The 27,591-nt window shown below is 47.6% G+C and overlaps 1 protein-coding gene across 6 annotated transcripts in view; it reads right to left on the bottom strand.

The window, feature by feature from the left end:
• ZFHX3 (zinc finger homeobox 3) overlaps nt 1-27,591 on the bottom strand; it is a 235,537-nt gene that overhangs the window by 145,266 nt on the left and 62,680 nt on the right. For 4 of the 6 annotated variants that reach the window (XR_012126691.1, XM_073226006.1, XM_073226007.1 and 1 more), the window contains exon 2: nt 4,115-6,873. The exons of the other annotated variants lie outside the window; for them this stretch is intronic. Coding sequence is in view for 3 of the 4 variants with exons in the window: in XM_073226006.1 (XP_073082107.1) it covers nt 4,115-6,827 (2,713 nt within the window). In the remaining variant the exon portion in view is untranslated. The remainder of the gene's footprint in view (nt 1-4,114; nt 6,874-27,591) is intronic. 6 annotated transcript variants of the gene reach the window in all.

Genomic DNA, 27,591 nt, shown 5'->3' with positions numbered 1-27,591 from the left:
TTCCCCAAGCCTGCAATCTTTTCCCTTTTCTGAGTCCCGCAGTATGTGAAACGTAGGTCTACTATGGGACGTATCACCTTCTCCCTTGTCATTAAGTCAGCCACCTACAGAGCTACATGCTGGCCACTGTCCCCATCAGGGTGCTGCCTCTTTAGGACAGGGGTCCAGGCTTCTCTTCACTGAACCCTTAGAGAGTGCCTGGCCCCCATACAGATGCTCAAATGTCTGCTGTAAAAAGGAGCTGACATGTTACAGGTCCAGGAACTGGGTAGAGATGGGCAATAAAATGCAAAGGTCAGCTCGTGGTCCCCCCCACCAAAAAACAGTCTGAGAAAGCTCTGCTCTTCCCTCTCCAGCCCTGTTCGATCTCAGTCCATCACTGCCCCGCATCACCCAGAGACAGCTCTCATTCACCAGCAGCAAATTAATACTGCAAGCCCTTATTTATATCACAAGAAAGGCTTGGAAAGAGCAGCCTTCCCTCCATTACCTAGAAGCGCACAGCCAAGGAGAACGCTGAGCACTGGCTTCTATTTTTTGCCTCTCTGAGCACATGCACGTTTGACCTATTATGTCTGCCCTTGCCCCACCCCAACTGATTATTTAAACTTGACCTTTTATGGGTGGTTGGCTGAGGTTATTTTTTTTAAATGACTGATTAGAATCCAAGTTAGTGGCTAATCAAAGAAAAGAAGTTATATATTTTTAAAAAATGATTTTCCTATTTACATTACATGCAGCACCTCGAGTGGTAAGATTGGTACAGGCTCTATTGAACAGACCAGCTGTATCTGAAGTCTGTGGACAGCCCAGCAAGCCACAGACACCTTCTGTATGTGCGTTGCAGAAGGCTCAGGAAGCTTTCTGCTTCTCGTCTCTTGCCATCTCCCCTAGTGAGGGGTGTTACAGGACGAGAGAGAAAACAAGGTGTGGGAAAGGAGTGTAAAAGCTCCAACCCTTAATGGGGACCAAGGCCAAGCAGCATCCATGAAATACACTCAGTGTTTAGTCAAAGTGGAAACTGCCTGGAGGGTAAGACAAGGAGCAAACATGTCTTTGTTTCTGATACCGACCACCTGAGGGATTCAATCTTCTACACTTTTAAAATGTAACCTCAGCACATCAAGATCACTCTAAAGAGAAATTCAGCTGTCACTTGTTGGATGTCTTTGTGAAAATGGGAAGTCCTCAGAATATGCAGAGTCCCTGTTACCATTCCAAGCTCTTAAAATGAAAATGCAAATCAAAAACAGAAGCAGTGAAATGAGGGTGAACCAAAACTCCCTGCAATAACTATATGCCCTGGAGAAACAAGCACAGGGTTCAGAACACTACACATGTATAGCACAGGAAGGAACTCACTCAGCGCCCAAGAAGTAGAGAAGCCTCACCCAGCTGACAGGTAGTTAGGAGGAGAGCCCCTGTGAGTGAGGACCTAGCAGTACTTACTTTTAAGCCAGGCTGGATAGCTGGTCTTGGAAAGGAGTGGGCCCCTATCTCCCCATACACACCAAACTTAAACCTGCAAATGACATCCTTATGCATGCGCCTGCCTATCAGCACACCATCCTAAAGGTACATGGATTAAAAGACACCTAGACACAACGGCAGAAGCAGAGCATCTGTCAAGCCTCATGCAGGCGTCCCTCTGGCTGGCTGGCTACTCAGGAAACACAGATGCCCTTTGAGCTACCTGCTTCTCAGCACTGCGCTAAGCTTCAGTGTCTAAGGGGATGTTTGGAAGGATATTCAGATGGCCTCACATCTAATATCTCATCTACAAATGGGAGCAAATCCGACTAGACCAAACCACGGGTGCTGACCCCCTCCTTAAAGGCCTCCAGTAAGAAAGCAGTTCCAGAATCGGGATCTGTGTGATGTCACAAAACAGAAGGTTCTGTCAAAGGAAGGATGAGAACAGTAACTTTGTAGGCAGGAATGTATTTCATAAAAACTTTTTCCCCCATGCAGAGCCCAGTAACATCTAATAAACGCCTCCAGCCTTCTCACAAATTGCCTAAAGAAAATTCAGTAGAATTGCAGATAGAACTGAAAGCTATGGCCCTTCTCATCTGCATACTTCGGCTTCTACTAAGTCACACACTTCAGCTGGCAGCCTCCCTCTGGACATGTCCTATGGCACCCACACCCACCCGGGCTTCTGCTCTACCTCAAAACTCTCACGGTCTGAGGCAGGCACAAGTTTTCAGAGACGTCTCTCACCCAACAAGGGGTGACACTGAAAATTCCAGGGCCCTTCTTGGCTGACCCAGATCAGGTCTGTAAAGGCAGGACTCTATTTTCTTTATGAAATAAAGTGTAGATCTTCCATGTACGTCTACAACACTGGGATCCATTCTTCTATCCCTTGCATCTGCCATATGCCATAATACATGATGCCCCGCACACTCACAGAACACTTGTTCTGTAAAACAACATATTTCTCTACCTCTCAATTCAAGCCTCAGTCAGAATTATTGGTTTTCAAGGTCATTAAAAAGACCTCACTTAGATGCATTATGAACCCATCCATTTTCTGCGACTTCACTGCACCTACATTATACTTGATTTACTCCAACATCTGCCTCCCCAAGATTTTAAATCTCCAGACAAGAAAACCCCAATTCCCATAGGCCTTAAAAAAAAAAGGAATCTCAGAATACTAATGCTATCTATCCCTTGGCATGTACCCCCTGTGTACTCAGGACAGATAAGATGATTGATCCTTATGTATCCGTGATTAACCAATTGGTAAAACATCTTCAAATCATTTGTAAGTGAAGGATCAACAGGTCAATGTTCCAAAACAGAAAACAAGATTAAAGTACCAAGGATTCAAATTTAAATGCATAGCCGGAAATACAAATTAAATGCTATGAAATATAACTAAGCAACAACAATTAGCATAGAAACACAAAGATGTGCCACCTGGTGAGGTGTGGCCCACTGACGTTCGCCAAAGCCATGCCCAAATGAAGGTACTTGCTCACAATTTATTGCCTAGAATAATGACTTACTCCCATGTCAGTAAGATGACATTGCTTAATTCAGGCCATCACTGCTGGTCCCAAGAGGTCAGTGGGGTCAGCAGAAGGAGACTAGCAGCTCCTGTCCGAGGCACAGGTGAGCAGGAGTGGCCCAATGATCACACTGGTCCTCACAAAACTCCTGTACCTTTTCCTGCTACAGAACCTCTCCCCACAAAATGGCCATGGTGTTTTTTTTATACAAAGATCCTGATTTTTGGCATCCAAATCCTACCCTCTTGATCCCCTTCTAGTTCCATATGAAACCAATCAGTAAGATTTGGTATCTGGACACAGCCACCCCACCTTCCCCAACACGGGTCATTTTTTCGTGGCAACAAATGCTGCATGAACTAGGACCTGATATTAAAGCTTGGCTTTCTTTGATGTACAATTTTAGAACTTACCCATTTTTCATCCATCACTCCACTCCTTGCGCTGCCCCAAGGCAATTTAATTCCCAACTATACTAATCACCGACAACTCATGCACGGTAAGAAAAAGGACGTGTCTCTTTCATCAGGACCTGTGAATCCACTGCAGAACTTGGAGAAACGTACCTGGGTACCTCCCCACTCAGCCCAGAACCAGCCTTTGGTTATCTGAATAAGGTACACTACACTGTTTTGAGTTCCTCTTTTGAGATGATCGCTCCTGTTTCAAACCAGCTACCATTTCCTGTAGGTTTGATACATATTTAATGGAACCCAAAAGTTGCGGATAATGGCGATGATTTTTCAAACTGAGAAAGGGAGGGAGAAAGAGAGAGCAGGAATAGACAGGAAAGTTGACCAGAAGCCAAAACCCAGAGGAAACACTTAAAATTTTAATCTTGGCCTGTGGAGCCGGAGTGTAATCCTGTCTCTGTTGGATGGATACCATCTTCCATATGCACACACAGAGTTCAAGGTTCTTGAGGGAAACGTTTGATTGTCAGACACTCAAGTTAACACAAAACAACTGTCAAGAAAATAAAAATCAACGGTATCCAGTGGACTCAAAGGCATTGCCTGAATCAGTGGGACCTCAGCCCATTTCCCCAGTGGAACTCTCGTCACCAGAACACACAAACACGGAGTCAGCCTCACCTAGAGCGGGCGTCATGGCGGCCACGGGCCCAGCAGGGTCCAGCTGGAATCCGCTCATCATGAACTGGGCATCTGAGGCGGCACTGTCCACCTTCAGGCTGGGCAGGCTCATGTTCTGGGCCAGGTAGTACTGGTAGAGCTCAGCCTCGGCAGGCGAGGGCAGGCTGCCGAGGCCCAGGTGGCGGCTGTGCTGGATCTGGGTCACGTTCTGTTGCAGCAGCATCATGTTGTGCATGTGCTTCTCGCTGGTCATGTGGATGCGGAGGTTCCGGGCCACATTGGTCTCATAATCACACACTTCGCACCGCCAGGTGGGCTTGGTTTTTGGTTTGGTGGGCGAGGGGGCCCCGCAGGAGCTACCGATGTTGGCGGCTGCAGCGGCGGCTGCGGCTGCCGCGGCCGCCGCCCCAGCCGTGTGGCTGAAGACCTGCTCCCCGCCCCCATTTTGCAGGTTCTGCATGTTGTTGAGATGCTTGTCGGACTGCATATGAATACTGAGGTTGCCTTTGGTAGTTGTGGAGTAGTTACACACCTCACAGCGGAAAGGTTTGTAACCACATGTGTAGCTCTCGCCTCGTGCCAACCGAGGGTGGGGCTGCCCGCTTTTGCAGTAGACACAGGAGCCCCCTGGCTCCGGGTGCTTCTCCTTCATGTGCGCCTCCAGTGTCTGCTGGTACTTATAGTGCCAGTTGCACTTGGGGCACTTGAGCGTCTTACACGAGTTACGAGAATGCATCATGGTCATGTGGCCACCCAGCGAGCGGGAGGAGCCCAGGACCGTGTCGCATTTGGGGCACTCCACGCCGCTCCCCGAGGGGCACTCCCCAACCCCAAGCTCGCAGAGGGAGCCAGCATGCTGGTGATGGGGGACGAAGCCCCCATCGTCACCCTCTGTGCTTTCATTTGGTTCTGGTGCTGTGGCATTGTCTCTATTGGCACTTTCGTCAGCAAAGTCCAGCCTCCTGCCGCCCTCTGCCACATTGGCCCTGACGCCCTCACTGTTAAAGCTTAAACGATTCCTCCTGTTCGCACCATCAAAGACAACAAAGGAAGAAGCAGAATTAGAGCTAGTAGAAGCTGCGCCCCTCGACAGGGTCTGGAGCACATTAGGCATTAAGGGGGAGTTAGAAATGCTTTGGTTTGAGAGAGCTAGGTCCTTCTCGCTGCTGCTGCCCGCCACGGCCCCAGGTGCCTCGGGGGGCCTGTCCTCCAGGTCGTCGTCCAGCTCGCTTGGAAAGAGTCCTTTGCACCCCTCGTCGTCCTCCTCCTCGTCCTCCTCCTCCTCGTCCTCCTCCTCCTCCACCTCCTCCTCCTCCTCCTCCTCCTCCTCCACCTCCTCCTCGGCTGGCTCTGCTTTCTCAGAGAAGCAATCCGGATCGCCTGCTTCTGGCTTCTCTCCTGCTGCTGCCCCCGAGTCCTTGCCCTCCGAGGATTTGGTAGGACTGGACGCCAGAGGCCCCAGGGGGACTGAGGTAATGGGGGTCTTCAGGACCGAGCTGGTGAGCCCGCCAAGGTTCAAGAGGGTACTGGGGGTCAAGATACTAGCCTGAGGCTGCTCGGGGCTGGCGGCAGAGCCGGCGGGGAGAGCCTCCTCCCCTTCCATTCGAATGCCACTGAATTTACCATAAAAACTGTGTCCGGGGCCTATGAGGTTAGCTGCGGAAACTAAAGGGTGCTGAAAGTTTTTGTTTTTTGGTTCCAGAAAACTTACAAGGGGTTCCTTGTCTTTGCCAATCCCTTGGATGATAGCGGAGATGTTCTTATTGCTAAGAATTTTCCGCTCGTCTTCGCTCAGGGTCATTCGATGGTCGTGCACCGCGTGGGTCACAAACGAACGGACGTACCCGAAGGAGAGTTTGCACAAGAAACACATCAGGATGGGCTTCCTCTTGCCGTAGAGCACAAAGCCATCGAATTTGGACAGGTCCACATTGTTGGGAACATCTTTGGATACGCAGGAGCTTTTGGCAGAGCCGTCGCTGTTCAGGTAATCCTTGTTGCTTTTGTGTCGCACGTCAAAAACGCGGAAGCTGTGCAGGACAGGGCTGAGCCCCGCCAGGGCTGAGGTATTCGGGAAAGCCTGGTCTGGGCCCTCAAACCATTTCCCGAAGGATGAGGCTATGTGGAAAGTGTTGATGATCTGTGGGTAGACTGGTGCAGCACAAGAAGGGTCCCCTTGCTTGCCCCCTGCACCGGGGAGAGAGTTCAGAAAGAGCGGAGGGAGAGGCCCGCTGCCGCTGGCACAGGCGGCCCCGCTCTGGGTCAGCTGGCTCAGGCTCTCGACGATGTACGCCGAGCCGTCGGGCTGGTAGACGATCTCCCCAGCCAGGTTCTCCACATCACTCTCCTCGTCCCCCTCCTCGCTGCTGTCGCTCCCACTCTCCTGGCGCAGGGGCAGCGGGGGGCGCGCGCTGGGGCAGTGGTGCTCCATGTAGGTCTGCAGGCTGGCGAAGGAGGCCGAGCACTCGTTGCAGCTGACCTCCTTGCCGGTGGGCTCGGCAGCAGGGCCGGCCGGGGCAGCGCTCTCCACGAGGCGTTCATTGAAGGGGGCCCTCAGGCTGTCCAGGGGCCCGTGGTTCTCGCTCGAGGACTGCTCCATGCTACTGGGTTTGTCGGGGAGGTGGGTGCTGTTGAGTTCAGTCCATTGCTGGTGCTGAGGGATACTGCACCCATTGTCCTTCCCCGAGACGACAGGCGAGTCACAGCCTTCCATGGTAAGGCCTGCGTGGAGCTGTCATTGCACCCAGTACGGATCGGACCTGAAGGGTGGAGGCAAGGGGGAGAGGAGGGAGAGAGGGGGAAGAGAGAGAGAAAGGAAAGAGGTTAGGAGGGCCGAGGCTAAGGTCCCGCACAGAGCACTCAACAGGCTTCTGTCCACACCCACAACAGAGACCGCGAGGCAGCAGGGACCCCAGCGATCGCCCCGTGCCATCCAACGTGCAAAGGGCGGCAGCATCCCTGGGCCGCATGGCCAGAAAAGGGACGTGGAGAGGGGACACCAGGAGAATCCCTCTTTGTCTTCAGATTGTCGGCCACTCCACCCCTGGAGACAAATGCGAATTTCCATTCTTTGCAAGCACAGCATTAGAGTCAGACCAGGCCACAAGCCACAGCAGAGGAGGACAGTACCATCTCACCAGCCCCACAAAGGACACAGAATGGCAGCCCTGCTGCACACAGACAGCCAACACAAAGTCACCCTTGACTGCCTGCATTTTCTGTGAGCCCAGGGAACACTGGGGAGGGAAGGACGAGAAGAGCAGAATTTTGCACCCTCGGAAAAAGGATGGTACACCTGTGTGAACTGATTCAGAGGTGAAGTTCCTGCAGTTGCTTTTACTGATCACATTTCTAGTTTCAGAAGTTCAAAGAAAGGAGTCTGAGGGTTGCACAGCTCAGAGGGCAAGTGTGCAGGCATGGACACACTCTGCAAAGCCCCCAGGAGGGCCCACGGCTGCAGTCACCCCCTCCACATCACTGTATTTTACAAACTAAACACAGACCCAATGCCCCCGAGACACTGTGAAACAGAGAAGACATGTCTCTGAATTCCCATCTTCGCCCATCGCCCCCAACCCATAGAACACACTTGTTTGTGTCTCAGCTGGCTTCACACTAAAAGTATGTAGGTGCAAAACACGAGCTTGCTGTTTCTAGGAAGAACTGGCCAGACTCTCAACTGGCTGACGCCCCCTCCAGCAATGTCGATGGGGCTCTGTTGCTGTGACCAAGTCAGATCACCACTGGCTTGGCGGTTTTGCTGTCAAGGATCTTAGTGGCAAGCAGAGATGGCAGCTGGGCTCGGCCAGCCCCCATTCCACACCTGCCTCTTAGTTATTAGTTGCTATCCAAGCAGCTGTCCGTCAGCCCTGGGGCTTTTCCGTTTCCGACTCCAAAGTGCCACTGAGCTGAATTTGCCCTCTGAGACTTAGCATCTCCGGGGAAGTAGGCAGAGAATCACCCGCCGCTGCTCTGCTCCTGTGGCAACATCATGGGGCATTTTGGCGTCCAGGCCCTGCTCCTACAGGCAACTCCGCCTCGCACAGCCCTGATGAGTCCAGGGCTCCTGACCCCACGCCTCCTTCCTGTAGAACGCTTGGCTGCTCTTCACCCAACGTCTCATTCAGACACAGTGAAGGAAGGTTCTGGCTGGCTTTGGTCTCCCTCCTCCCCCACCCAGTCCCCATCTTCCCATTCTTTTCTCATTTCTTGATTCCTGACTGCACAGCGAGCCAAGAGCTCCACCTCGGGAAAAGACGGGGAAGGCACGTTTACCAGAAGTCTCAGGAGAGAAATAACCTTTTGGAAGAATGTGTCAAGTTTTGTTTCACACACAGACACACACACCCCTCTCCCAGTGTATAGCCCCAAACTCCATTATAACAAAGTTATGTGTGCCTTAGAAAAGACATACTGAGTCTAAACAAAGACGACTACACTAAATCAAACCATGTGGCAAATGGGGTCTGCCTTACAAGGCTTATCTGGGATGCAGGTGAGAATCGAGGGCAGCTCTTCTGAAGGACACGCCTGATTGGCTGGACGGCATCTGATTGACAGCTCGGGCCAAAAAGGTTGGCAGGACTAAAGGGGCGGGAGGGTTAACAGTCCGATTGTAAAATCAATGTCATAAATGCTAGGTAAGTTACAGGAACATGCGGGAAGGGGAGGCCACGATTGATAAAGGAGAACAGCTTTGATGCTTCACCAGGGACTTGTGTATCGACGGCAAAGCCAATCTCCTCTCCAGTCTGGGCTGGGCCAGAGAAACCTGCAAACATTTCCCAATTAATCGGTAGGCTTTTCTTGCTCTGCTCTCCTCTTCTTCTTCCCTCATTCTCCACAAATCATCCAGCTAAGAGGTTGGGACTTTTAAAAACTTGCTTAACTTTGTTTTTGATTCCCAAGCATAAGGTGTCAAGAAATGACACTGTGGCCCCCCCTCTGGAAGACAGATGACCCCCTGTAGGGGCGACACTAGCCCCATGGGAGGCTGTCATTCACAAGAAGTGACGGCCCTTCAAGATGCCAGTGGGAAAGAAAGAGCCCGCTTTAGGATCTAAGCTGCCCGCTCTAGGCTTCCTTTCCATGCATGCTGGCCTCAACAAGCAGAACCTTTTGCCATCTTGCTAAGCCAAGTATGGTTCAGAAAAAGGTAGCATCGTCTTCATCAGGGAGCCACTGAACAATGCAGACTCTCAGACCCCATCCTGATCAAAATCCCCATTTTAACATGATCCCCAGGGGACGTGAATTAAAGCTTGAGATGCCCTCTGCTTCAGAACATCTTCACAGGCTGCCAGCTCTTCCGTACTTGGGGCCTGTACCGCTAGATACCCAGACAAGGTCAGTCTTGGGCTCCCGACAGGTCTCTGGGAGGCACAGGGATCGGGGAAGACAAGAAGGGGCCAGAGCACAGAGACGAAGAAATCTCTGAACTTTGGCCCATCCTTCAGCTCAAGGACCTCGGCAAGTGTCCACCTCTCTCCCACGGCCGGCTGGCTGCCCCTCTCGCTCTGTTTATCAGCCAGTCAATAAGAAAAAGGTAGTTCTTACTTAAGGAGGCAGAAGTCAACTTGGCAGTTCGATCAGCACTCTGTCTGTAAACATGGTTTCCCGTAAAATCAATGATCTTCAGTCACAGAGGGCAGCCTGGGAACCCAGCGCATCCCCACACTCTCACATGCAGCCCCGCCAGCAGCCTCTGCTCAGAGCCCCCCACCCCGTCTCTACACCCCTTCCTGTCCTTCAGGCCTGCCAGGGTCGGCTCACACATCACAAACCCTCAAGCCTTCTGCAGCCTGCTTCTCTTCTGCTGATGAGACCCCAAAATTCCCCTTCAAACACAGATGTGTTTTACTCATGACCCCCAATATTGTACAAGTAAGTTTTATTTTACATGTGATTTTAAGAATTCAGTTAGATTTCAACAGAGCACCTCTCTCTAGCAAGCTGGTGGAGGGGAAGATGGAGGAGCGATCTACTTCTCTCCTGTTGTTTTTTTCTCTCTGCTTGGTGCTTAAACCTGCCACTTGAGAACTAATCTTGTAAAGAAAAGTCCCCATGTCTTCATCAAGCACCCCCCACCCTCGCTTTTCTCACAAGTTATGGTTTCCTTGGAACCTACCTGTAATAGACCCCTGCATCTTTGAAAATAGCAACCTTTATTTTTCAAAGATGATTTAAAATGATAAAACCCCACCATGTTACCCTAGGGCCCCCATTAACAACACTGTCCATTTCCCTCTTTCAGCTGAGAAGATGTGATAGGATGGCTTTATCACATTCCTTTAAGGAGACAGGATGGGGTACTATGCAACAGTTACAGGGAAGCTGGGGGTGCGGGGTGGTGCAGTCATGGGAGGGAGGGGAGCTCCTGCTGTTGCTCTGGCTCCCAGAGAATTAAACATGAACAGTTGTACTGTGTAATTTTAAATTGTTAATTAGCACAGGGTTAATTAGGCAGGCCTTTCACAAGAGGCTGTTTGGCAGAAAACCAAGAAAGGAAACAAAGGGGAAGAAAAGAAAAACAAAGAGAGAATCCAGGCTGCGAGAAACTGTTGCCCCCGTGAATAGCCCACTCGGCATCACCAGAGAGGAGCAAACCAGAGGCCAAGCCTTGCGGTTTCTCCAGGGCGCTCCTGGCTCTGCTGGAGGGGGAGTCAGGGCGCACCACCTTCCTGAAGGCCATTTGTCAGTAGGCATCAAAAGCCTCAAAAATGCAGATGCCCTTTGACTCCACAATTCCCCAATTCTAGGTAACGGCCCACCATATGCTGAGGGATGTAAGATTACTACAGCATTTCTAACAGGATAAAAAAAGGGGGGGAAATAATCTGGCAAAACGAGGGACTCTCTAAATAAATTACAGTGCCTAGAGTTCCTAGGGTGTTATAAAACATCATTTTTGAAAAGAAACTATTTATAGGCATGGGAAAACGATCACACAGGATGTTAACTGAATGAAGCGTCCATAGGTTGGCAGATGGAAATACATGAGATTTATATCAAAATGTTTACAATGGGAATGGCTAGGGGGTGAGATTATAGGTGACTTCATTTCCTCATTTGTGCCTTTATTTCCCAAAGCTTGTTAAAATTAAAACCATCATAAGGGTAGACATAACTTCTTTAATTGGGCATCACCCTCAAGGCCTGTGGGGCAGAGCTCCACCATGATCCTCATAACCACTCTGTGAGATGGGTGCTACTTTTTACCCTCATTCTAAAGATGGGAGAACTGAGGTGGCCCACTTACACAGCCCAAGTGACAAAACCACAGTCTGGATGTGGAGTCTGTTTTCAGCCACTGTACAATGTTTTTCTTTAATACCTATTTCTTAACGAGAACTCCAGAAAGCCCCTACATCCAACAATCACACTCAATCTTTAGGTACTTAGAGACTGCGCTAATGTCGCGGACTCCCAGGATTGCTATGTAAAAGCACACTGCCAATACAAAGCACGCCCTTCGTAGCTTGGGAGTGGTTGGGGGAAGACAGTTCACATGGCCTCCTTCACTGTGATATCTTCACACAGGAGACATCTTCACACAGGAGACAGCGGGTAACGGGAGCAGGAGAAAGTGCTGCAAAGAACTATATGGTAAGCCTATTATCCTGACTTACTTTAAAAATAAAAATTCCAGATTCCAGAGACAATAAAATCAAGAAATGTATTCATTCACTCAATATTTACTGTGTACCTACTATGTATCAGATGCTAGAGAACCAATGACAAGCAGATTTCAGCTTACATCCCTGTGGGGGAGAGATGGCAATCAAATACGTTAAGTGGTGAAAGACACTCAGAAAAAGCATAAATCAAAAGAAGGGGAAAGAGGGATGTGTGCGTACATCATTCTGAATAAAGTAATGGCATCATGTTTTTTTTTTAAAAAGGCAAGGCTGTAGACTGCATATTCCAAGCTTCTCATAGTTTTAGAATGGATTCCACAGTTGCTGAATAGTATCTAGTGGAGAAAAAAAAAAGAGTCCTAAGGAATTATCAATTCGCTGTAGGTTCATTTAAGAAAATTCACATAAAATAAATTGAAAAATAGCTTCACTTAGATGCAATGATCTGAGAAATGCAGTGGAGTACTTTCCGATTCTAATAAGGTATGTCAAACTTTCATTTCTTTGTATCTGGGATAGCAAAGTATCTTTCGGATAACAAATTCTGGCCGATTTTCTAGCTTGGTGGATGCCATAAACCTAAAGTAGTCAAAGGTCAGTGTGTCCACTGACATGCCTCAAAGTTCTTTCTGTCTTGTCCCTGGTTCCCTTCATTTCAGTCAACAACTTGAGGGACCAACCAAGCCATCTGCCAAGGACATAAAGCTAAGAGGCTAACTCATTTGCTAAGTGGTGGAATCAAGACTAAACAAGAGATCTCCACCAGCTGGAACTACAGGCCCGAACAAAATGAGATTTGGGAAGGATAAATAGGAAGCCCTGCCCTAAAGTTCTGGCAATTGGTAAAACCAGCAGAGGAGAGAAGAGACTTGGGCACCTGGGAGTTCATCGATACAAGTGCAACGGATGCCCAAAACTGACACGGCAGTCGAAGGTGAGATGTGATCCTTGACTACAGGAGCACATGACACCTGTTGAAACTCGGCAGGTTCACAGCCCATCATGTTGTCTGTCTGCATAAATAATGTTACGATCCACTCAGAGGGAATCTCATAACATGGGTACAGACAAAGGAACTAGGAATAATGAGAGGAACCTGTAAGAAATTAAGAGTTCCTTCCTTTCAAGGTAAATGAAAATCTGTCTTAAGAGTTTCAAAGTTCCCAAACGGCATGTTGACTGTGAAATATGTACTCCTGGTTTCACGAATGGGGTGGGATTCTGCTGTGGCCAGGGGCATCCGTGACACAGCCTCTCGGGTCTTCTGAAAAGCGAAGATTCCTCTCACTCCTGGGTTATCAACGGGGTTACTCAGTCAGCTTTAACCTCCTCCGTGAGCCCACGGCATTTTGCAATTCTGGGGTTATGATGCCACTGTAATTATCTGTTGACTGGTCTGACTCTGCCAAGAGGCTGTGGGCAGCTTGTGAGCAGCTTCCGTGCCTTGTTCAGCTCTGCATCCTCCACAACCAGGATGTAATAGGTGCTTAATAAAAGTATGGAGGAAATTACGGTATTGGGAGAAATGGTAACACTCGAGAGGAAAAGATGAGCCCTGAACAGGTTCTGTTTTTCTCTTAGTCAAAGAAATGTCTGCGGTAACCATTCTACACTAAACGGAAACAAGTCTCCTTGGAGAAATAGCCAATTCTTGGGCCAGGGCAGGGAGAGTGCAAGGTGGGCCTGGAGCATCTCTGTTAGGCAGAACATGAGCATGGGCTTTAAGAAAACGATGAGAGCGTGCCAGAAGGGCACAGAAGCAGGCTGCAGGGGCTCCCGCTGCCCAAACCCGGGCAGTTTGAGCAAGAAAATGACATGAGAGCAAAGGATTACAGCCCAATGTAGGAAATAAGAATCCATAATTCCATACTTTTACAAATTAAAAAAATAAATATGGGATTAGGGTAAATTCTTCTTTAGAGTAGAAATCCAGCTTACAAATGCAGACATAATTACGGAATCAGAAAATCACTATTTGGTAACTATCATCAACCCATTCAGGAAAGAATCAACAGATACTAAACCTGGTGGAAGAAAGTTTGAGTATTAACAGGACATTTACACACACCAAAGTATCTCCCCACAGACACTTATTAATTACAAGAGAAAATGCTAACTTTAGGGGGGGAGGTGGGGGGAAACCTGGCACACACCATCTTCACCACATGACCAAAAATAACATAACCAAAAATAACACAAATAGACATCATGTGCCTCCTGAGAGGATATACTGAGAATACAACATCCCTTCCCTGACATTCCCGCCCAAAAGGCAAAACCCCGAATCTAATCATGAGGGAACCCCAGAAAAATCCAAATGTAGGACAGTTTACAAAATGTCCTACGCTTTTCGGATACGCCAGAGTCATGACACACAGAGACAGAACGAAGAACTCTTTCAGATTAAAGGGGCTCAACAAACAGACATAACAAATGACCTGGGATTTTCTTTTCCTATAAAGGGCATAATTGGGACAACTGACCAGAGTGAAATAAGGTTTGCAGGTTGGATAATGGTAGTATATGAACACTCATTTCCTAATTTTGATAACTGCACTGTAATTATGTAAGAGAATGTCTTTGTTTCTTAGTAAAAACACATTGATGTATTTAGAGATGAAGGAGCACAATGTCTCCATTTTCAAACAGCTTAGAACAAACGGTGTAAGGTGTGCGTGTGTGTGTGTGTGCGCACATACACACATACAGATAATAATGTTAACATGGCAGGTCCAGATGAAGGGTAGAGAATTCACTGTCCTATTATTACAATTCTCCCACAACGTCTGAAATTATGTCATCACAACAAAGAGAAAAAAATTGTCCAGTGTAAGAATGCTACATACTGAATCCCCAAAAATACATATGAACAGCCAACCCACCTTGACCTCCATATCCTTATTTTTATGTGAAATTCACTGTGGTACAGCTTCATGAAAGGGGGGACCCACTTGCTGCACAGGGAGGTGCAGACAAAAACAGAAAACTGGTCTTCCCTTCCTCCCACGAAGAGGCTCGAGACAGCGCTCTCCAGCTGGAGAAGACAAACATGTCCGTTCTAACAGGGGCAGAATGTCACCTAACTCAATGCTGAAGGATATTTACCTGAGACATCCCTGATCCTCGCTCAGGACGGACTTGCTAAACTCGGTGAGAGCAATTCTAAATACAAGGACAAGGGCATCCACCCCAACAGGGAAGAACCCTGGCGACCTACAGAGGGGTGAGCGTTGCTGAATCTAGACCAAAACACATTAGAGAGGAAACTATGCAAAAATGAATAAACTATCCCCACGGCCTCAAAAAGAAAACAACAATAAAACCCAAAGGCGAATCAGAGTCTGAGATAAGCAAAAACCTCACTCAAGGGGCAGACAAATACGACCTCATCTGTTTAGTTTGGAATCCACTAAAGAACCATATTCAGTTCCATTCTACATTTTACACAATAACCATATTTGACCATTGCTGCTGTGTATAAGTCAGTAAGTGTTAAACCATACATAGGTGAGATTCCATCTGCTTGGTAGCAATTTCCCAGTAGCCGAAGAATTATTCCATAACTACAGCAAGGTCAGAGAACACACATGCTTGAACAGGTCCCCTGTGTTGCAGGAGGTCCACTGGCTGGAAGGCCCAGAGAATCAGCCAGGCCCTGGGCTTCGTGTTTGCTAATGAGTGCATCTATGCTCTTTCCAGCATGAGCATAAATCAGCCTGGTTGCAAAAACTGCTAGCTCAGTCCGTTCTGCAGGGAATCCACACTACTGCGATATTCTGGTGACACTGGAGTCCTGCGGGGAAGAAGAGGGAGTCTTGGGATCACAGCCAGGTCTAGGAGCCCACTCTGTAGGTGTGGGAAGAGATGAGCTGGTGTTTTGGGGAACAGAATTTTCCTTACTATCTTTGTAGATACACCCAGTGTTCAACAATGACTGAAAGCAGCGATATGATAATAAAAAGTGAAACACCCTAGCTATTACTTTTACTCTGCCCCGGTCTGAAAAAGTATCTGGGACAATTTGACCAGCTACTCGAGAATTTCCAGCCCAACACTTAGGTTTTTATGTAACTGACCACCCCAAGGCCTTTCCACCATATCCTGAAGACAGAAGACCAGCATCCTTTGTCCATCATTGGCCTGAACAGTCCTCTCCTGACCTGGACCTCATCACCACACAGTACTGATCCCATTCCCAGACATGGAGCTACACCTCTTTTCACCCAATGCAGTGGGGCTCTAACTCCTAGACAGCAACAGCCCCTCCTGCCTGGCAGGTGTGTAGCTCACAGACCCTGTCTGCACCCCGACGGTGCTGTATTCCCAGCTAAACAGGATGCCTTCCTACACTAACTGTGACCAACTACTACCCTGAGGCTTCTGCTGCCAGCATCCAAAACTTTTCAGCTCCTCCCTATTTCCTCCAAATTCCTCTCAAAAGATCCCACTTCTGTGCTCTCTACTCTTGCTCCTGGGCAGCAGCGAGCAGAAGCCGGGAGAGGATATAAAATTATGCCATCTGGCCCATTACAGTTTCAATTTGGCATCTCGTAGTGTTAAATTTATTTTAAATAATTTCTCCTGATTAAAGTAGTGTGAGTTCACTATATAAAAAAAAAACCTGGATATGTGTGAGAACATGCAATAGCTAAAATCAAAATCACCTACAATTCCACCATCTAGAAGACCCCTGGTAGGTAGACACTTTTTAGGGATTTCTCTTCATGTCTATAGTTACAGGTCATTACCAACCTTGGGTGGCACCGCTCCTTATATAGGCTGCCCTTTTAAGTAAAGTCAACAAGAAAGTTTTCTCCTTATATTAAATACTCTTCATAAGTTAGAATTAGCGGCTGCATAGATACTGTGTCTTATGGACATAGCATAATTTCATTCAATTCTATTACTGGACATTTAGCAATTCCTAGTAATTTGCTGTTGATGCTGTGACAAACCCTCATAAATGTTTATGCATATGTAATAACAAAAATAATTAATAAAAATAAGTAGCAGCTCCAGTACCACCTACTTAGCTGGGCCAGGTATGGTTCTAAGCACTTTTTACATATACATGTTTCATTTGATCCTTGTAGCAGCCCATTTTACAGATGAGGAAATTGAGGCTTAGTGAGCTAAGTACCTTACACAAGTCACATACAAACTAAGTCAGCCTCTGAAATGAGGACGCCTTCCTTCCTACTTTAAAACCTAGGCTCTTACCCAGGGCATTCTGTTTCTATTTCTTTAGGACCTATTTCTGGGAAGTAGAATTGCTGGCTCAAAAGCTAGGAATCTATCAGGCTCTCTGGTGCTTGCCAAACTGCCCTCTAGGAAAGCCCATCCAACTCATGCTCACTGGCACAGGAGCATCAGTTTTCCTGTACCCTCATCAATAGCAGGCATTGTTTTTGTTTTTTAAATGTCAATTTGGCAGGCAAGCAAACGGCATCTCATTTTCACTTACATGTTGTGCTAGTAAGACGGAACCCATATGTAGATGCTTATGGACAATTTCTATTTCTTTCGTGAATTGCCTGTTATTTCTGTGGCTGGGCTGTGTTGTCCTTTCCTTGAAGGGCAATAAGAGGGCTTTATAGGATTTTACTGGCAATCCCTTCCCGCTTGACTCCCTGATGTATTGCCCTGCCCCATGAGTTCCTGGAGGGCAGTCGGACCCACTCAGATGGCCAGTTCAGACAATGCTCTCTGTCCTTCCTTTGGATCTGAACTTCTTCAAACGGTGGACTCTGCCCACTGCCTCACTTCCCCACCTGTGTCTGCCAAAGCGAGGTGACTTCCTCCCCTACTATGTGCTTACAGGGAGCTCTTCAGCATCATCAGTTCTCAAGCTTTGCTGGGCAACGGTTTGCAGAATTAAAGGTGGGGCTCAGTGAAGGTAACATACAGATGCAAGGCTCCACCCCAAATACAGGACCAGGCTCTCTGCAGGGGAGGGCTGCACATGGCTTCAGTTCAGTTAGAAGGCCCTGCGTATCCACAACTGGGTCCCCAAGGTCATCAACGCCTGCCTCATGGGAGCATGGGCTTTTGCTCTTCTACTTTGATCTCAACTCCCCTGCACTGTTCAAAACTGCACGGGATGCTGACCATCCCACCTTGAAATCTCCCTCCTTTGCTCCTCTGCTGTACTCTTCCGGCTCTCCTCCTATACCTCTCTGATCTCTACGTCAGCTACCCTTCTTCCCATTCCTGCAGCTCTCCATAGATGCACTTTTCAACTTCTTTGATAAAATCCCCTAGTACTTTAACCCACAGAAATCTCTTCTCTCTGCTCCCCTATAGTGTCTGACCATCATCACTCTTTTCTCCCTGGGCTCTCTGCTCTTATCTCTGTACATCAACTACCCTTAACTACTTCTGTGGTTTCAATTACCGAAATTATGAGTTGACTCCCAAAACAAAAATTTCCATTCCTGACTTATGGCTTGAGGATGCATCTCATGCTTTCAGCAGAACCGCAAGATGTTTGCAAGTGGCCAGCCTTCCATCACTCGACGCTTGGCATGGCCTACATAGAATTGCCCCTCACTGGCCACCTGGTCTCTCTGGATGGAACCCTTGGTACCACCTTTGATGCCAGAAAACAGAACAATCAGTTTTTCCAATGGTATAGTCATTGGGTGCCCTTCCCATCCAAGAGCCAAATCCCAAAATATTCAAACTTATAGTTTCCAAACTGGGTTTAAAACATTCTAAAATCTGCCCCCACACTACCACTCAATCATCTCTCTCAATCCCCTCCCACAGGAGGGTTTCTCCCCATCATACCCACATTTTTCTGCATTCTTCCTCTGTTCCTGTAGCCCTAAGCCCTTTGGATGTCATCCTTTAAGGAGCACAAGCTCGAGTTCCACGTAGGCCACAAAATCCCCTGCGATCAGTCAAGTCCACGATGTCCCTCTCCTCTGCACTCTGACAGTCATCACCAAAACAACCTCTCCTTGTCTCCCTTTGTTTACTTTTACCTCTACTACTTGACCACAAGCTGCTGGAGGGCAAAAATCAGCTTGTATTTCCGTTCATCTCCTGGCAGAGTGCTGAACATCCAATATGGACAAAACACTTGACTAATAGCACGCTTTCTCTTTCCAGGAGACATCTTAAATATGATATTCTCAGCATTACTCCTAATTAATCTCCAAACACCAATCACCCTAGTTCAGAGGCTCAGGTACCATACCCGAGAATTTCAGTATTTTGTGGTTTATAGCATTAATTACTTCCTATTCCAAAATTTACAGAAGTGGCCCTCATAACAGCCATCTTACAAAGTCAGTCAATTAAACAGAAATCCAGGAAGCCAAACAAATCCCTAAGGACAATTCTGTTGGGGGCCAAGGGGATCGGGCGCCGACTATACACCAAGGTTTCTGCCTCCCGGAAAGCGTTATCAAAGGCATTGTCACTAATAGGAAGATGCGCCTCCAGGATTCCTGAATTCTTATTAGGTAGTTCTTAGCAGAACACCCCATTTGAATAGCAGGAGTCACTGCTGTAGTTCAAGGCTGTAAGACCCAGGAGAAACCCAACCTGGGCAGATCCTCTGTTTGCACTCGCCATGTCAGGAATGCAGGGAGCAGCAGCCACAGGCCCTGTGCTTGCTTTCATACAGATCCCGTCTATGTGAGGACAAGTGAGTAACATGTTACAGCTGCTTCCCTCCGGTCTGCAGCAGCACCTGGGGAACCCCATCCGACTTTCCTGGACAGAGGCAATCTGTGCTCACCAATAAGCCACCTGCTGTGCGCAGGGTGATGGGGAAGCCTGGCGGAGGTGCAGGGTGGTGGGGGGAAGGAGAGTCTCCCTCCATGTTGTCTCCAAAATGACTGGAAAGGGGGTGTTTTCCCCTCGGCAGGAAAGAAAGCCACACGGTGGGCTCACTATCGGCAGCATGCTCTGGCACAGGACTCCAAACTGGCACCATGACAAAACAAACAAGGACTGCCCTTGGAAGGCTCATTAATGGGGCAACACACACACACACAGGGCCTCTCACCAGTGCAGGCACAGCAAGTTCTTCAGATCTTCCCTGGCTCGTGAGCATAAACAGCTTTTCAAGCAGCAGGGAGTCAGAGTCACCACTAAATAAAGCTGGAATGGAAGTCGTAAGGTGCAGCCTTTGCAGGGGCACAAAGAGGGGCGGCCCTGCCGAGGAAAACCACTGGACAGGGCTTCCCTGTGCTGGGGAAGGGCGCACCTCGGCTGGGCATCCTCAGTACCCCTCCCGGCTGTGCTTACCAGGCATCCCCTGGCTTCCTGTTCTGAGGGCTCCATCACAGAACTGCCTCCTCCACACCTTTGTTCGGCTAAACGGAAGACTGGAGAGGCACATTCATTTCATAACGGGGTATGAAATCCCAGAGGCCCAAGGGCTTATTTCACCTTTCAAGTCCCCTCCTTTTGGCAAAGCCAAACAGCAGCGACAACAGCCATCAGGGCCCTGGAGGCTTCAAGGGCTGAAGAGGGTGCAGACTCTGCCCTCTGAGTGTGTTGGAAGGGCCTCCAAATCCCCACTGGCTTAAAACCCAACGTGGGGGTGGCTGGGGGTACAGGAGGGCCTGGATTTGTGTCCTATGCTTCACAGCCCCTTCTTCAGCTCACACGGAAACTTATTTACCACTGGCCACTTTAAAGAGTGGCTCTGGGAATTAGGCAAAATAAAGGAAAATTTCTTCTTCAAGTGCAAGGACCCAAGACTTGGCACTTCTTAGCCCTCCAGAAGCCCCTCAAAGAACCAAGTGACTATGGGTAGTAATCATACCATCTCAAACTCAGCAAAATTGGCCCAGATAGTCTTTCTCCTCTTTCTGTTCCAAATACCACTTTTGGGTCAACAGCTTCTGTGAAGGGAGAATCACCAAGATCCACGTTAAATAGCCCTTGGATTAATTACGCTTGAAAGTCTCTTATCCAAGCACTACTAAGACCGAACAATTGAGTTTGGGCATGAGTGTGGTTACATATTTTTCCTTAATGGCTTCCTGGACACCCTGGTTAGGCCTGATCCCGGGGGGAGAATTGCCAGTTCAAGTCATAAAATGTGATCAATGTAGATCAAGACCCCGTGCTAAGGGTCTAAGATGAGAGAGGAGAAACATACTTGTGCAAACACACAAACATGAAAAATGCACGTTAACTTCAAGAGCTTTGGCTTCCATTCTGAAGTGGGAACCTCTCTCTGCTCATCCCCCAAAGACTGGGGGAATCCAACCTGGCCAGCTCCTTAGGCCACAATAATAAAGATGTAATTGGGGTTCTGGCCCTGTTGGTTTTATTAGTTTTAAGCCCCTATGCACAATGCTTAGCCAGATCCTCCCTGGTTGCTCTAAGGATTTTTCTTCATTCACACAACAAATATTTAATGAGCGCCTACAATATACACAACATCCTTCCTATCAGGTACAGAGTCCTACTAGCTTGCTCCCATTTGAGTCCAGATATGCCAAACAGAACCCAGACAGCGACAATCAGGGCACTGGTAGGGACACACTTGGCTCTTCACATGGTCCCTGAATTCACTGGTTTCAACATAATTATCTAGGTTACTGCTCCCTCCCACTTCCAACGTCTTCCTGTTCTACTGCCAGAGGTGTCCATCTCTTAACCATAGGTGGTTTAGTGATGACCCCTGACGTCCACTACATTTAAAAACACAGTCTGACTATTGCAACACATGGTCTGGCAAGTGATGCAACTGCCCCAAGACCCTATGCTGCTGGGGACACTGTGGCCCCCCACACTGGCTCATCCCCACCGCATCCCCGTCCTTGCTAAGTCCTCTCAGGGGCCTCAGTCCACATGAGAATCACCAATTAAAGCAACATTAAGGCTGTTTGAGATTGCCCATTTCCTGGCAGCCCAGGAATCCCCCCCACCCTCGGCCCAAGATGAAGGGCACAGTGCCCTGCAAATAACCCAGGAGAATCTACCAGGACCATCGACCTGGCCTTCACATAAGCATTTCTTCTCTGATGTTGTCGAGCTGACAAGAGACGATACGATTTCATTTCGAGGTTCCTTTTAAGTGACCCAGCAGCTTCCCCGGCCTCACCTGACTTTGGACTCCCCATCCTGGTTTCTTTGGCCTCGGTTCCTTTTGAGGCGGATGCACTGACTTGCCAGGCTCCATGCACATTAAGTGGCAGAATGTTCTGGAGGCAGTGTTCAACCTCCCAAGTCTTACCAAGAAGTGCTGGGGTTGGTGTGTCCCCTGGCTCAGGACACTCCACAGGGTGGCTCGGCCGGCCCCCACGGGACCAAACAATGCCCTCAGAGCCTCGTGCTCATGACGTGGTTCTGCGACTTTCGGGGAATAACACGGAGGGGAGAGTCTAGTTCTTAATGGACTGATAATTGAAGCACAAAGTCTAGGAATTCAAATGAATCTGCTCTGACAACTCTATTCACCAACCTCAACCCAGCTTCCAGTCAGTCCCCTGCTTCCCATCCTCCCCCCCACCATCTGGTTCCTGTCACAAGTCAGTGGGAGAAGCTGCAATTTCTATAATTCAGTTGGTGTCTCTCTGAGGGGGACTTGAGAGAGAGAAAGCAAATTGGTGTGTGCCTAACACATAGCAATCCTACTGACTTCCAAAGTAGGGCAGAAAAAAACTGCACAATTTTAAACCATCCACACAGATTGGGTGGGAGGGAGAGAGTTCAGAGGAAAACGAGAAGAGAGGACTGGAAATGTTCTTTCTTTCTTTCTTTCTTTAAGGGCATCTTTCCTAAGCCTTCACTACCCAGCCAGTCCAGCCTCCGGGATGGAAAGTGTTACTCAGCAGCAAGGCCTCTTGCTAATTGTGGGTTTTTATTTTTATTTCCTATTACCCTCTCGCACGCCTGATGAGATTATTTTACCGGAACTGACACAGCTGGAAGCAGCAGGCATACGTGGAGCCTCTGAGGAGGTGATGCAATTTCATTTCCATTGATCAGAAATCAGCAGGGCAGTAAGTGATGGGAAATTCCATTAGAAGATAACTTGCAAGCCATGAGCCTCAACTTCCTTGCCACACCCAGGACCCTCTGGGGGGCTCACCTTCCTCTGGACTAAGTCCTCACAGGGCAGAGGGTCAGAAGCACTACCCTCAGCACAGCAGTGGGAGGATAAATGCCCTGCTGCTGCCCTGGGAGAGCGTCTGCCTGGGAGAGGGCCATCAGCAGGCTCCTTCAACCAGCGGGGCACCTTGCTTCCTCTCTGGGGATCACAGAGGCATTCTCCAGGGACCCCGAATAGTGGCCCTTAAAACCACACCCCAGAGCCCCTCAGAACCAATGCTAAAAAAGATCCATTTCCAAGTGGCAGCAGACAAGAAAAGAGGAAGCCACCAAGCGAGCGCTGTAAGATGACCTCAGCCACACCTAGAGCCACCAAAAGCACCTGCCATTCACTAAGTCCCTACTGTGTGCCAGGCACGGGGCCAGGGGCTCAACAGGCACCAGCTTGGGCCCTCCCCAGCACTCCAGGATGGATGTCCTTCTTTCTGGGCCAATCGAGGAGGCAGAGGTCCAGGGACCTAAGGGAGCGAGCCAGCTGGGCCCAGGGCCGCACTGGGGGTCAGCCCCAATTCTCCAACAGCGAGGGGAGGCCGAGTGAGAGTCACCCTGCTCCTGCTTGCATCAAAAGAGATGGTGAAGCACATCTGATTGTCCAGACGACTGTTTTCCAGATAGAGCAGATGACAGATTCTGATTCATCCTCCATCACCCTAAACATCCCAACAAGGGCGTTCCTTGTGTCCGAGGCTGGAACCAGAGGTGAACTCTTCAGAATGTGTAGAATGGCTACTGGTTGGGCTGTTAAGATCCCTACCCACAACTGTTTGCCCAGCAAATATTGCTCCACTCAGTGAAGGCCTAATGGAAAACAAAACTCAAAAAACAGTGAGGAGACAAGTTCTACAAAAGAGACCATCACCAGCCAGGAGGCTCACCAGACCTCCTCTGGCCATTCTGCCACACAAACTGTGACTCAGAGAAGAACCTGGCCACAGTCACAGAATTAACACCGCTCCAAACAACTCTTCACCACTGAAATCAAAATTGTTTGAATAGGTTAAGTGATGACAATATGTCAAACCAAAATCTATCAGGAAGTTTTATTGAGCACCTAATGTGTGGCTCAATAAAGTAGAGACTACATAAGGCAGGGACCCCACCCCAATGAGCCTGCAGGCTGGGTGAGAGTCATTTGAGAACACCCAGCACACGGTCACTTATTTATACTGCTTACAAGAATATACAACATCATCGCATAAAGTGAGGCCAGGGCAAAAGAAAGAAAAAAACGAAGCAGGGGTGGAGGAAAATTAGAGTTGAAATTAAGCTTAAAATGCATACAGCGATAGCCAATGTATCAATCCATTAACTTGGCTCTGAGCTTTCTCAAAGTCCAGAAGGAAATTTCAGAAACTTTGTTTCAGGTACACTATTCACAATGTCCAAGAGAATAAGAACAGGCCAATTGTTCAGGGTTATTTAGTACCAGTAAATTTTCAATTACAAAACTCAGGATAAGAAAAGGTAGCAAGGGTGCCGGCAACCCTGTGTCCCAGATCTTGTGGTGGGGCTGCAGGGGGAGGGGTCATGGTGCGGGTGCTTGGGTTTGAGGCCATTCAGTCTCACTGCCTCCTTTGATGGGCAAGAATAATGACCCCAGAGAGGGCTGGTGGTTCGCCAAGGCCAGACAGCTGGTCAGGGGCAGAGTGAGAAGAGGACCTGGGTATCTCCAGGCTACACCAGCAGTGCTCTTTCTGTCCCACGCAGCTACTCACTATTATCCTTCAAAATCCATGGGTGGGCTGGTTGTTTGGGTGGGGATGCTGGGGGAGGTGGAGGGAACATGCATGGAAGCTGGGGTGGAGTGGAGAGCGGTGGGGAGGAGGCTCTTCTAGAACAAGAGCCCTAAGGACCAAACAATGAAATCACTGCACAGACCTCCTTTGGAACCAATTCAAACAAACCAAAAAGCCACTCTGGGACAATCAGGTAAATCTGAAGAGTGATTTTGGATTTCATGATGTTCATTTGTTAATTTTGTTATATAAACATAATGTTATCACCCAAGAAAATGAAGCATCAGGGTACCTTTGACTGGCTTTAAAATCAGAGCCAATGAACATAAAGATTAAACAAATTGAATAGAAAGTGAATTGCTGTTAAGTCTAAAAAAGTATTCATTTTTAGACAACACATTTTTTTTTCTTGAAAAAGGAAAGCTCTCTCGTTACCCAGTTCAGGAGCATTATCCAAAAAAGGAGCGGCATTGGCCAGAACTGAGCTCCTCAGCCTTAGCGTTGACATGTTCACGACAAGCTAGACAAGCTAAGCCTTTTCACAAAGGCACATGGGTTCTCCTTCCTTAAAAGAGAAAAAGGACTTGCTTAGCTATCTCTAAATCTTACTTTCAAAAGTCACCAGTTGCCAACCACACTCCTAATCCTACCCTTAGATGGTACCAAGTACCACCATACTGCTAACATTAATAGAGACAACTCAACATCAAAACAAAAAGCAATCCAATGAAAAAATGGACAGAAGACCAGACAGACATTCTTCCAAAGAAGACATTCTGATGGCCCACTGGTACAGGAGAAGGTGCTCGATGCAGGGAAATGCACATCAAAACCGCAGTAAGATATCACCTCACACCTGTCAGAATGCCTACTATCAAAAATGTTAAGAAGTAACAAGTGTGGGCAAGGATTTGGAGAAAATGGATGGGCACTGGTGGTGAGAATGTAAACTGGAACAGTCACTAAGGAATACAGAATGGAAGTTCCTCAAAAAATTAAAAGTAGAACTACCACATGATCCAGTAATTCCCCTTCTGGGTACTTACCCAAAGAAAGTAAAAGCACTAATTAAAAAAGACACGTGCACCCCTATGTTTACTGCAGCACTATTTACAATAGCCAAGATATGGAAGCAACCTAAGTGTCCCCTAACAGATCAATGGGTAAAGAACACGTGGTACACATATCAAACTGATTATTACTCAGCCACATGAAAGAATGAAATCCCACCATTTGTGACACCATGGACAGGCCTAGCAGGGATTATGCTAGTGAAATTAAAATAGACAAAGACAAATAACATAGAATTTCACTTATATGTGAAATCTCAAAAAGCAAAACAAAACAAAACAAAACAGAAACAGATTCATAAGAACACAGAACAAACTAGTATTTGACAGAAGGGAAGGGGAGATGGGCAGATGGGTGAGATAGGCAAAAATGATAAAGAGGTACAAACTTCCAGTTATAAAATAAGTCACAGGGACATTAACTGTAGCATTGGGAATATAGTTAATTTCTTAAAAAAGAAGAATACAGGAAGAGACAATGCATCATGTTCCGAGCACAATGTCTGTGCTATCACTAGCATTACTAAGCAGAAATGAGCCCATATAACAGCCTAAGATTATGCAAGAGCTTGATTTAGAGCTTAGAGCCAAATTCTGATTGAGAAAAAACCTACCCACTGATTAGTTAAAAGCCTCCACTTATTGACTTAATGGGTTAAAATATACTTTTACACACTTTTAGTGAGTTTACAAAATCAGGCAATATTTACAGACCATTGTTTTTGAGCTCACTGTCTTTCATTTCGGCATGAATGTTTTATAAGTCACCTTAATTGCTTTGTAAAGTCTGAACGGAGCTGCTTCCCATTGGGCTGGTTCTCCTGTGCGCATCTGCCAGCAGGCCGGCCCACTGATGAATGGGCATCTTGCCACATGTGGGCCCATACACGCCCATCATCGTGATGTGGGCTCCTGGGAAAGGGTTTTTAATGGACTTTTTCACAGCAACATTAGTATTTCACTAAGAAAACAGTCACACCTAGCACCATCGCCCCCCAGGAACAAATAACACTGCCCCCGATAAATGGTGATTTATACATTTTTAAACACTCTTATGTTCATTTCTCATTTGACCTCCAACAATCTTGCATTGTTACGTAGACAGAATGGGAATCAATTCCGATTTTACAGGTTTAAAAAGATTTACCGAACATTAGAGTGACTACTATGAGTCAGTCTTTCCTGAGGTCACCAGCTGGTTGGTAACAAACCAGGAACCGGACCAGGACCCTGGGTTTCTACTTCACTGTTCTTTTTTCTATGAAGACGTCACTTCCTGGAACAGAGTCATCTTTCTAAACCCTTCAAAACCACATTTCATTTTCTAAATAAGAAAAAAAAAAAAATTCTGAGTACACTAAAAACTCAACAACAGTATTTCACTGCTCACACCTGAGAAGCAGAGTTATAAATAGTAACAAATACGGAGTTGCTCCACAGTCAAGAACCTTGATGGAAGACATTAAATCGTAAATGTTACGTAGAAAGGGCGTTGTAGGGCCTGGAAAAGCATCTAGTAGAGCACCAAATGCTGAAGCAAGGATCTCTGGCTGTAACAAAATGAATGACACGGACAGGCCAAGTGCAACTCCCTCCGAAATGCCCTCTACACCACACAGAAGGTACTACCATCCAGAAGTGTCTGACCACTTGGCTCAAAAGGCTGTGTGAAAAGAAGCAAAAAGCTGTCAACGTCTAAGGACCAACTCATAAATGAGGTCAAACATAGAAGAGCTACTATTGACGCACAGTTCAAGTTAAGACCAGGGGGGTAATGTACAGTGATTATAGCCACAGCATTATTGCATCATGACCTAATCAAAGTGCACAAATCTACACAAAGCCAAAAATTGGGGAACTTACCCAATTTAGCTTCATGCTCGTTATGAATGTTGCTTATCTGTGAGTCTGAGTAGTCTAGTCTGTCTACCTTCTGCCGTCATGGTGAGCCC

This window comes from Manis javanica, chromosome 17 (assembly GCF_040802235.1).
Source record: "Manis javanica isolate MJ-LG chromosome 17, MJ_LKY, whole genome shotgun sequence".
Lineage (NCBI taxonomy): Eukaryota > Metazoa > Chordata > Mammalia > Pholidota > Manidae > Manis > Manis javanica.
Note: the sequence above shows the minus strand (reverse complement) of the source record. Positions and strands in the feature narration are given on the sequence as shown.